Raw genomic sequence first — 15,069 nt, forward strand, 5'->3', positions numbered from 1 at the left:
GGATGTTGGCCTATTGAAAGTAAAATTAACCAAAATTGACATCCCTAAGAGCTCACAATAGCTACAAGGGGGGAAAAAAATAAACCATATTGTTTTTCTGTTAACATTGCGCAATGGTTGAAGCACTTCCATTGTGCTTTTGTACCCGGTGGCAGACAAAATTGCATAATGAAAGTGATGCTTATAAAGAACCAATCTTGACGCCAATGGTGTAATTATTCTGTAGCCATGACATCATGCAATCAACATTTACTTCACAATGATAAGTTCAAGCAAAAAACTTGCCTTTTTCCACTTTATTAAGTGGTAGTTTCAAAGCTGTCCTGTGTGATAATTTGACACCACATTATGACCTTATATTTGCGCTGTGTATCCATTTACATTTCCTGTTCCCAGTTTGTACGGCATTACATCCTATGTTATTACAGAGACTTTGACTACTGAGAAATGTGACCACTTCCTCCACTGTCCCCTAATAAGTAGAAAACAATATGACTTGTCGAGGGGGGGAAAAAAATCCCCCATGCTCCAAAGATCTGAAAGCATGTCAAACCACAAGCGGGAGAACAAAGCATAAGCTGTCTTTTAACAGTCTTGAACAATAAATGAATAGCTGTAACACTCTGTTTTACCTCTGCCCTCAATTAATTCCTATGAATCCAGCCACCATGTATTAAAATGGCCAGATGCTAGGATAGATTCTGTTGGGAGCAATGACATGCAACAAAGTGATATGAATCATCCCCCACCACGCTGTGCAGCGGCGCACACTCTCAGAGGGCCGGTGACACAATTTATGGAAAAAGGAAAACAAGACACAGCCACTTGAGTATAGATGGACTGTCAAAACCGACACTGTTAAAAAAAACACTGTCAGACTGAATTGGAATTAAACACTTAACCATAATTTCCACTACAGGATCAGTATGTTTCCAGCTCTTTAATATCAGATTCACTCTGAGACCTGAAATGCAAATTGGAGACTCTGTATCATGAGTCAGGCCATGTTGAATATTCAAACAAAGATAATTATCTCTGGATTAGCCCCATTTTGGCTTTGAGAGCTCCACTTGTCAGCTGACTCTTGGGAGAAATTGTTTAATCATTAAGACCCTTTGCTTTCTGAGAAATGCCAGCAGCACAACCCTGATTTAAGTAAGTCTGACTGTAGTTTATCTGCAAGTGGGACTGGACATCTTCTGTGCTTACAGAAACAGTGTCACGCTGCATTGTTTTTGAGTTAGGAGCCATTAAGAAATAAGTGAAATCACTTTTCTATGAGTTTTAAAGGGACATAATACCCTCAAATCAAAAGTGTTTATTTTTCCTGTTACACTTAGTACTACTCATTAATCTAGATTGTTTTGCTGTGAGTTGCTGAGTGTTGGAGATATGAGCTGTAGAGATGTCTGCCTTCTCTCCAAAATAAAGGAACTAAATGGCACTCTGCTTGTTGTGCTCAAAACATAAAAAAAATACATCTGAAAAACTCAACAGCAATGTGTCTTTCCAGAAACCATGAACCAGTTACTCAAGATTATCCACAGACCTTGTTGTGAGCAGTTTCATGTAGGAGCTATTTTCTTTCTTCCAAACTACACCCACTAACTGTATCATCGTGCAGAAGGAAGCATGCTAACCTAGCACCACTCAGCTACTCTCAATTATTCTCTTTCTACCAAAGTGAAAATGCCAATTGTATCATAATGCAGAAAGAAGAGTGCATCCACTTGTGGATGAGAGGCTTCTGCTTGTAACAGCACGAGATGTAAACACAATTGCATCCTCCTCCACTGAGCTGTAATGTTAGCTAGCACAGTGGTGCACGGTCAGCTAGCTGCAGATGCACCTTTTCCTCTGCGCAATCATTGCCAGCTGAAGTTCAGCAGAGAGAAATTAGTTCTAATGTGTAACTGCTCACAGCAAGGTCTGTGATTGATCAAGAAAATATTCTTTCTATGAAACTACACCGCTCAACTAAAACACTGCGCAGAAGGAAGCATGCTTCTACTGCTAGCTCACCTAGCACTATTGAGCTATAGCTAAAGTTACTGCGCAGTCAAGGAGGACCCCATTAATGTTTACATCTCGAGTTTTCAGGAGCCTCTTATTCACAAGTACATGCACGCTTCCTGCTGCACGGTGATAAGGTTGGCAGGTTAAGTTGAGTAGAAAGACAATAGTTCCTACATGAAACTGCTCACAACAAGGTCTGTGGATTATCTTGACTAGGTTATGATTATAAGGATGCCTAGGTTATAAGAGACATTTTAGCTGGATTTTTTTAAAGGAATTGTTTCGGCACTTTGTGCCCCACAAGCTGAGTGTCATCTAGTTCCATTATATTCAACAGAGGGACATCTGATATCTCTCACTCGACAACTCACAGCAAAACAATCTAGATTGGTAAATGGCACTACAGGTAAGAAGAAAAATATGTATTTTTGATTTTCAGATGAACGGTCCATTTTTAAAGTATGTCTGTCAGGTGGTGCTCTGTAATTCGCAATATTCAAAGTCTTGCAGAGGTTTCAAGAGGTCATGGTCCATCATATGACAACATGCTATGCATCAAATGGGTGTGAACAACTTTTCACACTCCATTCTATACATTCAGCCCCTTGAGACATGATATCTATAAGAGTAGCTAAATGCAAGAGCAGTGTGAAAGCAAGACCCAAGGTCATTCTTGGGAGAGGAGTGATCAAACACGCAGTGACGTTGTCCCCGTAGCTGGCCTAAATATCTCCTCTGATGTGGTGCTACGAAACATTCTCATTCTGCACCAGTCTGTGACAATCTTCCCATACTTACCCATTCATTAGCATCACTCTGCAAGTGAAACAAAAGCTGTGGCATTTCAAAGATTACCTGTACTTCAGTAGAACTCCCCCTTTTTTTCTCCTTTTGATATGATTCCTATATCTACAAATCTCTGCTGCAGCACACGTAAATATCCAGCCTCCAGCAGGAATGTGTTTGCAAGGGAAAAAGAAAGAATCAAAGACCATTCAAGAAAGGAAATCATGACATTATATCTATATTTAGCTTCCGTTGTCTTAATTGGCATGAAGAGTACAATCAGATAAGCCTTTTGACTGTGACTCGCCTGCCGCTTCAGGAGAGGGAGAAATATCGTTTACCAGCACGCATCTCCTGCCAAGACTTTTTTCCTCTCTTTTTTTGGCAAATCTGTGTTCATTATGGTGCTATTACTCAAGCTGTAAAGAATCTATGTGACCAGTACCTGCAGTTAGCTACATCTGCTGGACACATAAACACCACGTAGAGGTGATTTTAACGACGCTTTTTCACCACACTTAAATCCCTGTTGTCTGAGTGTTTTTATATCTACCGCAGTCGCAAAGCCAGCTACCATCAAGCCCCATGTCACTCCCATGTTTCCCCCTATATTATATCTCTGTGGTACTGGTCCATCTGGGCTCTGTGAGGTCACTGCACACGCCACCTGCTCTGATAGGGTTTCGCCGTTGCTTCTGGGTAGCATCTCTGGGCACGCATGGAGAGGCAGATGTATAGATTTAGTGGTACAAATGCCCTTAGATACCCATAAGCATAACACACACACACTTATGTCTCAATGCACTCACAGGGGCACACACTGGCATGCTCACACACAATCTGTACGATTTACATATCCAAGCTCACAACCTTTTTTACAGGTTTCTGTGCAATTTTGTGTTTAATGAGACTTACTGTATGTGGTTCACAAATTTAGGAAGACAATTGCTCCTTGCATGCTCAGGTGGACTTAATAGGCTTACAAGAGTAAAAATTGGATTGGGGCTAGCAAGTTCCATGGAGTGAGTTTCTTATTACAGAGTGCATTGTCTCAAGTTAACTTGTTTTTTTTTCCTGAAAATAATGTCCAAATATAAATCTGTCGACATACTCCTTTTTACAAGTTTGTTAGAGACCTCATTCAACAGTATACAGTATCCCTTTAGACAACACCTTGTGATAGTTTACATATAGGGTGAAGACAGGTAATGTGGGACATCAGGTAAAATGGGACAAATAAGGTTTTACATCTTTGGCCCTTTAAATATTACAGCCAAGAACTAAACATGTTTTGCATTGTTATTACAAACGTGCTTTACACAAAACAATCGTTTTTATTAGTTTGAGATAACTAGTATGAGCACACGGAATATTCAAAAATCCAGTGGTCACTGAACTTCCAGGCATGTTGATTTTCTCATGTTGGGGTAACAATAAAAATGGTTTTAGGGTTTTGCCTAAATTTTAATGGATTGCCACAGGTTACATTGTCATTTAATTAATATATTGAACTGATAAATGGGTTTAACCATTTAAAAAACAAACATGCTTGTCCCTTTTCACCCTACCAGCTGTCCCATTTTACCCGAACATGTCATCAGAGTAAGTTTGGGGTTCTCTACATGTTTGACTGTCCAATATTTTGCTTAACAACATATTTTCTTCAAAGAAATATAACAGAGAACCATAACAAGTTATAAAAGTAACAATTAAAGTATAATTCACAGTTTAAGATTGTTTTCTTGGTAATCTGACTAAAAGCGTCCCACTTTAACTGCCTTCACCCTATAGAATAATGTTTCTGTTAAATGTATTATTAATAGAAGTCACCAACATCTAAAGAGAATTCATCCTGTAGTAAGCCTGTCAGTCTATACCTAACAGAAGCCCTGCTTTGTTTGAAATGTCCACAAAGCTTTTGTTTTTATTTTACCGAGGTAGTGTTGCCTATACACGTCCTGTTGACACTGTATACACAGTTGATACTGCCACCTGTCCTTTTTATTGCCTCTGAATGGACAAAGAAATACTTCCAAAAAGACTAAATTACCTTCTTTGATATTCTATATACCAAACAAAGGCATTTCAGGTTACAGTCTTGTGTGGAGTTCAAGTATTGAGCAAACAATGGAAACTAATTATCTTGTAGAAGAACAATAATTTAATTGAACATAAATTGCTACATACTCTTGTGTGGCAAAAACCTGTAATTCAACATCTCAAACTTTAAATGTGATAGACATCCACTGTAATCTCACCCTTATAAAATGATTTAAATGCTGGAGTTTATAATTTCCATTTTTGGGGGGTGAGAAACATCATTTATTATTTTCTCCGTTATATGATCTGTTTGGGCATGCAGAGATGTCAATACCATGTGCTTTTTACGCATTCATGACCAGGAATCCCTGTGGGTACGGTGACATATTTACAGGATTGGCTTTGTGAAAATATTACTGCCACTTTTTGGGGAGCTAAAAAAATCAGGGATGTCAACACACTAAACTCCGAGGTGCTGCAAAGTCCCATTGGCTTAAACAGAACAGAACTTGAAGACATGACTGATGTTGGGCATTTATTTTATGCCAAATTACAAGATGGACCTCCCTCAGAAGAACAAATGTCCTTAATATATGTAACTATTGTTGACATTTTTGTATTTGAAGGATGAAAAACTACAGTTCCAAAATTACACCAATTTAGTCTAGCGACTTGCGACCATTCACACTGCGAAAAATGCTGATTTTATTCAGTTTCTCTATCATATATCAGTATAAACAGAACCCCCCCACCCCCATCCACCCTTAATATTTAGAACATGTGCATTTGTACAGCGCAATAAAAAAGATGAAGCAGAGGAGTTGTATTTTGAGAAATTTAAATACATTTACTACATAAATTGGTGCAAAAAATATCATCAGAATGTAGGAAAGTAAGTGTTTGATGCCCAGAAATTTCTGGAGAGACACTTAATTTGTTCATTTCAATGTAGAAGGTAAATCTTTTTAAATTCCCCCAAACCAACCTACAAACAGAATATGTTGCTTCCTGTTTGAATATATATATATATAACACTGTGTATGCACAGATAAAGCCACGATATAGGTTTGAGATTGACATTTTTTGCAGTGCACAGAGAGGATTTTACTATGTGCGCAGCCAGACCCCGCCTGCTCACTGCGCGTCACTGGCGAGTAGTGTGGACTCGGAGTCACTCCCCTGCCTACTTTTAATAGCTTTGTCATGTGATGGAAAGCAGTTGTAAGACAGGTGCCCTCGGTTCATTCTCGGCGAGGGGCAGCAGTTGCCTGTGTGAGCGCGAGTGGGAAGCGTGTGTGGATTTCTTTTTTACTTGATTTCTTTCTTTTTTTCTTTTTTTTTTTTCTTTTTTCATTTTTTCCCCTCGGACGTCATTCAGTGGCTGGATGGCGTGGGACAGGTGTAACCAGGACTCGGTGTGGAGAGAATTAGAGGTGAGCGCATCTAAAAAAAAAAAATCCGACTTGTTTCATCTTTCTAGCCTCTCTGGAGTTTCTTTTTTCCTTGGACCCGATGGACAACACTGACTATCCGAGACAGTGATTTCCACATTACGCACTCCTCTGCTGCTGCTGCTGCTGCTGCTGCTGGTGGTGGTGGTGGCATGCCGGTGTAGTGCGCGTCTGGACACAGTTGAGGATGCGGGGGATATACAACACGGGAATATATGACGAGTGGAGTGCGGAATCTCCCTTTTCTCATCAGTTAAAGGTGTAGTTGTAACGCGTGCACAGGCTCGGGACCATCGCTTCCCTCATCTGCTCAGTCGGAGCGAGTGCTTGCAAGCTTGCGGATACCCTCCCCAGCCGCGGACTGTACGCGCTCCGGTGCCGAGAAGCTTTTTCATGCCGAAATGACTGAAATGTCTCAAAGTCAGGTATCTCGCTGACGCATGAAATCCACTGACGATAACAATCCCTTTGATGTGCTGTGTCGGGATAGGGCATGCTATTTTTTTGCTTTTCAATGGCAGGAGCAAAGGTTGTCCACACTAAGGACTATCTGGCATTGCGCAGGAGCATCATAACGGTACCGGGCACGTCTGTATGCCAATATCCCGGCCGGTGGAGCGTTGGCTGGAGAGCAATATCCAGCCATATCATATAATGTTTGTGCGAATTTCATTAATCTTCTGCGTATTTTTTTTTATCACAAGTTATTCCCGTCGTCTTTTTAAATATATAACCCTTTCTAGTGTTCTGATTAAAGTGCACATCAAAAGGATACTTAGTCGTCCTCCTTTCCTCTAATTTACGGAGTCCGTTCATCTTGTTGTGGACATTTACCTGGCTATACTTGTGTGCATGCAGGAGCTCAGGGATGCTTCAGAAAGCTTTTCTCTGTAACTACACGATGCGGTCTGCCTGCATATTTGTGGCTGCGTGATGAGAATATGAGAAATAAGACTGCCTTAAAAAGTGGGACTTATTTAGGGGTTTATTTTCATTCACATGCGCTACTTTGCACTTATATCACTGGTGCATACACGCACATTGTCACTTTATCCAGGTGGGCTTCAGGAGAGTCCTCTTTACCGTTTAGGCTGCGATAGCCAGTGTCAATCCAACAAATTTCCGTGTTTTCTCGAAATTCATTTTTCGACTCATTCTGTGAAGTGTTACGCGTGTAGACTCGATTATGAACTGTCTTCCAGGATGTCACTACTTCCTCTAATAATCTTCCCCTAGCAGTTGCTTTTATGCGTGCGTAAATCACCGGAGCGCTGTGGTGCGCCCTCATCGTCTGTCTGGCGGCGCTATTTCATTAGTCCACCAAGAAGTCCATAAGATAATTGAGCACAGGGACGTCCAGCCTGTGAATATCCACGCATCTTTGTTTTGTTTTTTTTTTCCATCCCGTGCCTTGTCACACTGGATCTTCACAGGGGAAAGCCTAAGACGCAGTGAATCTGTCCCCTCCGCTGTTGCGTTTGCAACATAACGGATTTGTCTCATCACAGTCTAAGTCATCGTGTATTCGCGTTGGTGCGAATCCGACGACAGATGAACTGTGACACCGGTGTCTGGGTGGTTTTTCCTACTTGGCACAGCATCCGTCTCCCAGCTTTTACCCTGAGCCGAACCTGACTCTCATTCCTCCTCAGTTTGGGAGCCAAATACCTCCCGGCTTCGCCTGAGGATATCTATCTTATATCTGTCTTAAGGCCAGTCCTGTAGCTGTTCATACATTGGCTGACGTGTTGTCAACAAAATTAGGAGTGTGTATCCTATTAGACAGTTGCCATGAAGCTGTTTTCTCAGGGTTGGATTTGCATGTGTGCAGGCACAGATTGTAAACAAGCCAAAACTCTGCTGCATTTTTGCCTTTTTTAATGACTATAGATCTCAAAGTTTGCTGTTGTTTATAATGATGAATATAAATTAAACTGTGCATCATCAAGAAGAGATAAATATCTGTAAATTATCTTGCAAAATCAGCTAAGCCTTCTAAACTTCTTGCCTCCTCCTCTCCTCCACTGAAACACCTTTTTGCACCACCAAAGCCCTGTTTGTTTCCACTCCAGGGCCCCTCACTTGCAGCCAGAACAGAGCTGCCTGATGATTAGTGCGGGGAGGAAGCAGGAACAGCTGCTACATACAGTACACATTGGCTAGATTACATAAAAGTGGCTGGTGAATAACAAAATGTCAACAGGCAGCGTTTAGCAGCACGGGGGCCAGCACCAATGGCAGTGCTTGGGGGAGTGATGGTGGGAGGGCACGGTGTTCTGCACGGCTGGAAAGAAGCAGAGGTGGAAACAGGTTGCAGGTTTGCATGTTCCAATTAATCATAGCAACAAAAGTGATAAGGCATAAGTGGCATATTCGGAATTATCAAATGAGGGGATTTTGAACTTAATTTGTCAGTTAGATGAGAAGCTTTGTATGTCAAACTCAACAGCAGGTTTGCAGAACACTTGTGACTCCTGCCCAGATTTGGATTCCCTCATTGTTTCCAAACTTGGCACAAAGAATTCATTGTCTGATTTGCATATGAAAGAGATTGTCTAACTAGTCGTGTTTGTTTGGTTTTTTTTTTCTCTCTAGTGTGCTGCCTTGGTTGGTGAAGACCAGCCCCTCTGCCCAGACCTCCCTGAACTTGACCTCTCAGAGCTGGATGTCAGTGACTTAGATGCAGACAGCTTCCTGGGTGGCCTCAAATGGTACAGCGACCAATCAGAGATTATTTCCACCCAGTATGGCAACGATGCATCCAATCTTTTTGAGGTAAAAAGCTTACAGTTTTATATTTTTTTATTCATTGCCTTCATTAATATTTATAGCATGACAAGTTGGTGTTTCTAAGCCTTCTGCTGCTAAGGAACATCTTTGCATCCACATTATTTTCATGATATATTCTCCCAGGGGTCAGGAGTGAGCGGCGATAACAACATGCCCTAGCAAACAAAACGCGCTTGAACGCGAGCCAGACAAAATGTACAACAGTCACCAGTTTACAAACATGCTTTTACATTGCTCCGAAGTACAAAAGGGAGAGATAACGTGAAGAACGATAAGCCCCGAGAGGACCTTTGTCCCCTTGTTTGCATCCTGGCTGCGACTGTAGGCTCCCTTATCAAAACTTTGAGCGTTTATTTCACCCCAGAGTTAGTAACGCGGCGCACATCTGAGAGAACGCTGCGGTGGTAAACTCGTGGACGCGGCGGCTGTGTTGCAAAATGCTTCTCAAAGGTTGGAGTGTAAAACTTTAATCTTTGCTTCCCCCTCTCTCCTTTTTCTTTCTCCCTGTCTCCTCCTATCCCTCTTTTTCCGTCTGACTCGTTCTTTCTACCCTCACCCGGTGACAAACGAAGTCCACAGAGGGTGATGATCTGGCCAGGGCCATAAAGCCATCAGTCTTGGGACTGAGTTCCAGTCCCCAGTTCATTATAAGCCTTTATCAGTGCCAGAGATAGACAAGAAAGACTGAGATTGGATGCTTTAGCCTCGCCTCGGGAGGAAAAACCCTGTCTGAGACACATGTGTGTGCGCCTGTGGCCCTGTCATGTGCTCACGTTTTCAGGGGCTCTGTTTTGTGCTTTGTGTGTGTGTGTGTGTTGCCTGTCTTGCAGGCAACAGTTGATAACAGGCTAAATTCTTTCCACGTTTGACCTCCTCCCTACCACTGACACCTTTTTCAGAGTCTCTTCATACCACCACACATTCTACCTCTGTGGACCACCCTATCACACACGCACACACACACACACACACACACAAACACACACACACACACAGAGGAAGGGGTGCCTTAAGTACTAGCTGGTGTGACCGTGGCTCCTCTGTCGTCTGAGAGTGATATGGCTTACAGCCACTGAGTGGCTCTGGGGATGGATAAAAATACCAATGAGAGTGTGTGCATGTGTGTGTGTGTGTGTCATTTTAAAACACAATGGAACTTAGCACCCACTGAGGACCCTGATGAGGGAGCTAGCGCTGAGCAAGAGGCCGTGTGTGACTTCCAATGTGGGAAAGAGCTTGTGTTTGTGTGCCTATGCATGTGCCTGTGCATCCACACCATTACTGTACATTGCAGTAAGTGGGTGATGTTTTTCACACGGAATAAGCCCGTGGCAGCTATTGTATTATGCTGAGGATATGGAAAGGCTTCTAATCAAGCAAGGCAAACTGGGGGTTTCAAAGCAAAGTAATGCATTTTCCTGACCACAGATTTTTTTTTTCCATCTTTGGAAAGTTTCAAGTCACCATATGAAGTGCTCAGTTCATCATACGGCAGGACCCAGCTAATCCTACTTAATCTGACAGGGGAAAGTTTGCCGCTCTGCAAGGATCAGAAAGCTGGGGCTGCAGCTGTACTTCCTGCGCCCCCATGATTGGCCTCTACACAGGGGCAGAGAAGCATCCAATCAAAAGTTTACAGAACATGTTAATCACCAGCCAGATTTGAAGAGTCTTTGTTTTCCTGCACTTACCCTTTCTCTTGTGCATATACGCTTAACAAATCAGCGCGTGTTTTTAAAAAAATAAGCAGGTAGCAGCTGATCAAGGCAGCCCTGAGTAACATGTGTAACAGCTGGGTGCAGCTGTCACGCTGAGGCCCCTCTTTTAAAAGTCCCCATCAAACAACGCGCTCCCTGGTAGTCTGAACCGGCTTTCATTAGTTCAAGTAAGTCAACTGTTGAAATGATTTGCAGCTCAGACAGAAAGACAAACACCTACTGTTTTTCTTGGACTGGAGCTTTTCTTCAGGTTCCATGTGACAGACAGCAGCAAATGACTAAACAGACTTGGTCGAACAGTACAGTCAGGACCAGAAACATAGTTGTCACATCGCAGGAAGTCTTATTTGGTAATTAAGCAGAAAATACTCCTGTTAACTCCTTGTCAAAGTAACCTTAGAGTGTGTATGGATGCAAATAAGCCTATGTTTCTATCTGTGTGTGTTCTCTTCTGTAAGCAACATACGGTCTTAGATCACAAGCTGTCCCCTGGCTGGCCTTTTGCTCCGTTCCCTGCCACTGTCCCAACTGTCCCTGACACGAAATGTGAAGAATGATACACCTCAACCCCCGCCCCCCCTTCATCCTCCTCTTGTAACACACACGCACACAGACACACATAACAGCTATCGCTCCTGGCATAGTGTGTTTGACACCTCTTCAAAACGGGCCGACCGTGAAAGTCCACAGTCTATTTTGGGCTGCAGTTGTTAAGGGGTGGTTACTCCAATAAGTTCCCAATGTACTGCCAAAGATAATAGCATAGAAGCGTGACCCAAAGTCTTTCTAACCACACCACTCTGCTCAGATTTTAGCGGTTTGATTGACGGATCTCGTCGGTTTTAGCTTACTCAGATTCCGACGTCGCGGTGGCGGTCGCACAGGGATGGCCACATCACAGGGACGATTGTGTCTCTGTGCTTATGCAAGAAAATTGGCACCGAGTTTACCGTCTGGCATGTTATCGCCGCTGTACCTGTCCTGTTGTGAGATACGCTGATGATAGATGGACAGGTGGGACAAAGGGACAAGGGCAGATAAAGTAAAGAGAAACAAAGGGAGGTGCGGAAAAAGGCCAACAGATGACAAGACAGACAGACAAACATGGGGACAGATGGGTAGTGAAAGAGACAAATGTAGAGAGTAGGAAAAGCTTGGACTTGTGCCAGCTTGAATCAAAGCCCGAGGATTGGAAGTAAAAGGTTGTGGGCTTTGCAGGTAGTAAAATAAGATGCCAAGGCTTAAAGCATTACTCAGATATTGCATAGGGACTTGCTGTGAGTAATTCACGTGAGCGCACATATGTGGGCCGTGTCGGTCATGTAAAATCTTTATATTCCTCCACCAGGATGTGCTTGTGATGGCATCAGACTTTGCAAGGAATTACGCTGCTTTGTCGTGCTTGTTTGAGTATTTTTGGACAGATGCTCAAGCGCTTATTTTTAAGCAAAGGCAGATTAGATTGATTGGGTCATCTTTAGCAGGCTTTGTTGAAAACATGCTGTGATGAAATGTTTTTTCCTCCTCAAATGGCCCCCATTCCTTTTCCCCCGCAAACACGTGTAAGCGCAGATTAGCTCACACACTTGTTGGGAGCTCCTGTGAGCTGAAACAGGCACAAAGTCATGGACCCTTTGAGAGGAATTGTCACACCCACACACACAAACACACACACAGACACCCGAGACCCTTATTGTCCCTGTTCCTACTCCCCGCTGAATGCCGGTTGCGTTTATTTTGCAAATTTATGCTGACATTTGAGAGTACACCACCCGCACCAGTTCACTGCTCCAGCAAAGGGTGTATGAATTATCATATTCCACTGTATAATATGATTTTCTCAAGTGAGTCTTATTAGAATACACCATACTTTCCTCATCTCGACTTCCCTTCAGTTCTCTCCCACTGTGCTGATACATTGTTTGCACTGTCTGATGGAAGGAATCCTCCATCACTGTCGAAACTGAAGGCGAACGGTGCTCTCACACCCGCGGCTATGCTGTTTCAAGATACACAATGAGAGAGAGCACGCCGACAAGTAGGCGCAGACGTATAGTAGAGAGATGCAGACTTGGGCTGTCCAAGCTTGTGTCATCTTGGAGCGTCTGTCAGATCCACTCCACAACAAGAGCTCTCAACCCGCCCTACAACACTGTGGGCTCTGCTCTCTGCTTCCCCCTTCCTTCTTCTCTGTCTTTTTTGCTCCCAAGGCAAAGCATTTGTTCCTAGCTGATGGGAAGTTGAAGCTGCAGCGGCTAAACAAATATATTCTGGCCTCCAACTATCGCTTCTGGAGAGAGAGGCTAGAAGGGGGGGGGGAGGGGAAAGGAGGGTTGGGCGGGGGAAGGCCAAGAAAAAGTCCCCCGAGGAAATGTTTTTTGAAAAAGAGCAAGGGAACATCCTTTGGTCTGGTGGTGGCTGCATGTGTAGCTCTCTCTCTCTCTCTCACACACACACACACACACACACACACACACACACACACACACACACTCAGCTTACGCTCCCAGTGGGCCTGCTGCTGCTGATTGAGGCATGGTTTGGTGTTCGTGCCCCAGCTGATCCCCTGCCCCCCAGTGGATAACCGTCTCTCTCATCACACTGGAGCCACCGGTGTGTATGTGTGCATGTTTGTCTCTTTTTTGTGTGTGTGATTGAGACACCCTTTACAAAGATCAGATCTTTTCTGGCTAGACACAACACTATCATCGCTTTCTGTTTCGTGTGTTCGCATGTGTGTGTATTGGGTGGGAATGACTATTTTTAGTACCTGGGGTAATCTCCACTAAGAGCCTTTCAGGGCTGTTTCACTTAAACCTGGCCAAAACACTAAGCCAATAATCCACCCCCCCCCCCCCCCCCCCCCCCCACACTCTCACACACACACACAGACACACGCGTGGCAACATGTTGCAACGATGCCATGCGATAAGACGAACCCTCCCTGTATTATTTAATAGTGTACACTTTGGAGTGGGAGGAAGGTATAAACAGTGGATTCCTAGAATGCCTTTACACCCGCAAGAAATCAAGACAGAGGAAGCAAAAGATGGTGTTTGCATGGAGATGAAATGAACTGATCAAACAATGACAGCTAGGGGTACAAAGGAAAGAGTGAAAGCGATCGCCGTTAGTGAGAAAACAGTGTGAATAACAGACAAAACAGGGAAACCTCGACAGAGAGAGAGAGAGGGAAGACGATGGAGAGAGGCCTTCAATCAGTGAGTGCTGTGATTCATGGTGAAGCGCTATCAGTCTTGGGCGATAGGCTGCTTCCCCTCTCCAGGAAAGGCCAATCGATCCCAGGTGTGTGTATGTGTGTGTGTGTGTGTTTCGTGCCAACATGCCCAGCAGTGGTGGTAGCCTTGGCCAGCTCTTCTGCTCTGGTAGTTTGACATACTCTCTATCAATCTCTGTGTGTTTGTGTCACAGCTTCCAGAGAACTTTGTTGATTCTGAACAATGATTAATAATTTAAAGACAAGTGATGTCTTTAGCAGTTTAAGTACACAAATAATACAGTTATGGGATGAACTTGCAGATATTAAAGAGTGACTTAATAACAGACTGAAAAGATCTAGATTATTTCGGTATGAGTTGCTGAATGTTGGAATTATCAGCCGTAGAGATGTCTGCCTTCTCTCAGATATCACTGTATCAGTGCCCAGAGGGAAGCATGCAACTACTGCTAGCTCACCTAGGATCACTGAGCTTGCTAACAATGTTAATGTTTACATCTCACAATGTCACAAGCTGATGAGTAGATTCATGCTTCCCTCTTTACTGTGACACATTTGGTGGGTGTAGTTCGATGGAAAGAACATAGTTCCACCATAAACTGCTCAAAATAAGGTCTGTTGATTATCTTGAGTTAATGGGACCTGATTTCCTGAAAGAGACATTGTTGTTTTTAAGCACTACAAGGCGAGTGCCATCTATTTCCATTATGTTTGGGAGATGGCAGATATTTCACGGCTGATATCTCCAACACTCTGCAACTCACAGTAAAAGTAAGATTGATAAATAGCACAGCAGCTAAGGGGGAAAATATGTATTTTTGATTTGGGGGTGAACTGACCCTTTTAGTTTATTCAGAAGTGAGATCTGTTGCACCAGTAGCCTCGCCTGACATTGATGTCATGGAGTACAGCTGCACATGACTCCAGCAAGGTGAGAAGTTAAACAACAACAGGTCAGCAAAAACAAGATCAGCAGGTGTAAACTTGCTCTTCCAATTAGCTCGGATTATCCTTGTGCAGTAGCAGATAA

The 15,069-nt window shown here is 43.3% G+C and overlaps 1 protein-coding gene across 4 annotated transcripts in view; it reads left to right on the plus strand.

The window, feature by feature from the left end:
• The first annotated feature begins 6,082 nt into the window (after positions 1–6,082).
• ppargc1a (peroxisome proliferator-activated receptor gamma, coactivator 1 alpha) overlaps positions 6,083–15,069 on the plus strand; it is a 40,691-nt gene continuing 31,704 nt past the window's right edge. For 2 of the 4 annotated variants that reach the window (XM_042512222.1, XM_042512223.1), the window contains exons 1-2: positions 6,084–6,275; positions 8,889–9,068. In XM_042512222.1, coding sequence (XP_042368156.1) covers positions 6,228–6,275; positions 8,889–9,068 — 228 coding nt within the window. In that variant the 5' untranslated portion in view covers positions 6,084–6,227. Of the gene's footprint in view, positions 6,276–6,664; positions 6,719–8,888; positions 9,069–15,069 lie in introns of those variants that run through there. The other 2 variants (XM_042512220.1, XM_042512221.1) reach the window with 2 other exon arrangements.

This window comes from Plectropomus leopardus, chromosome 23, assembly GCF_008729295.1.
Source record: "Plectropomus leopardus isolate mb chromosome 23, YSFRI_Pleo_2.0, whole genome shotgun sequence".
Taxonomy (NCBI): domain Eukaryota; kingdom Metazoa; phylum Chordata; class Actinopteri; order Perciformes; family Serranidae; genus Plectropomus; species Plectropomus leopardus.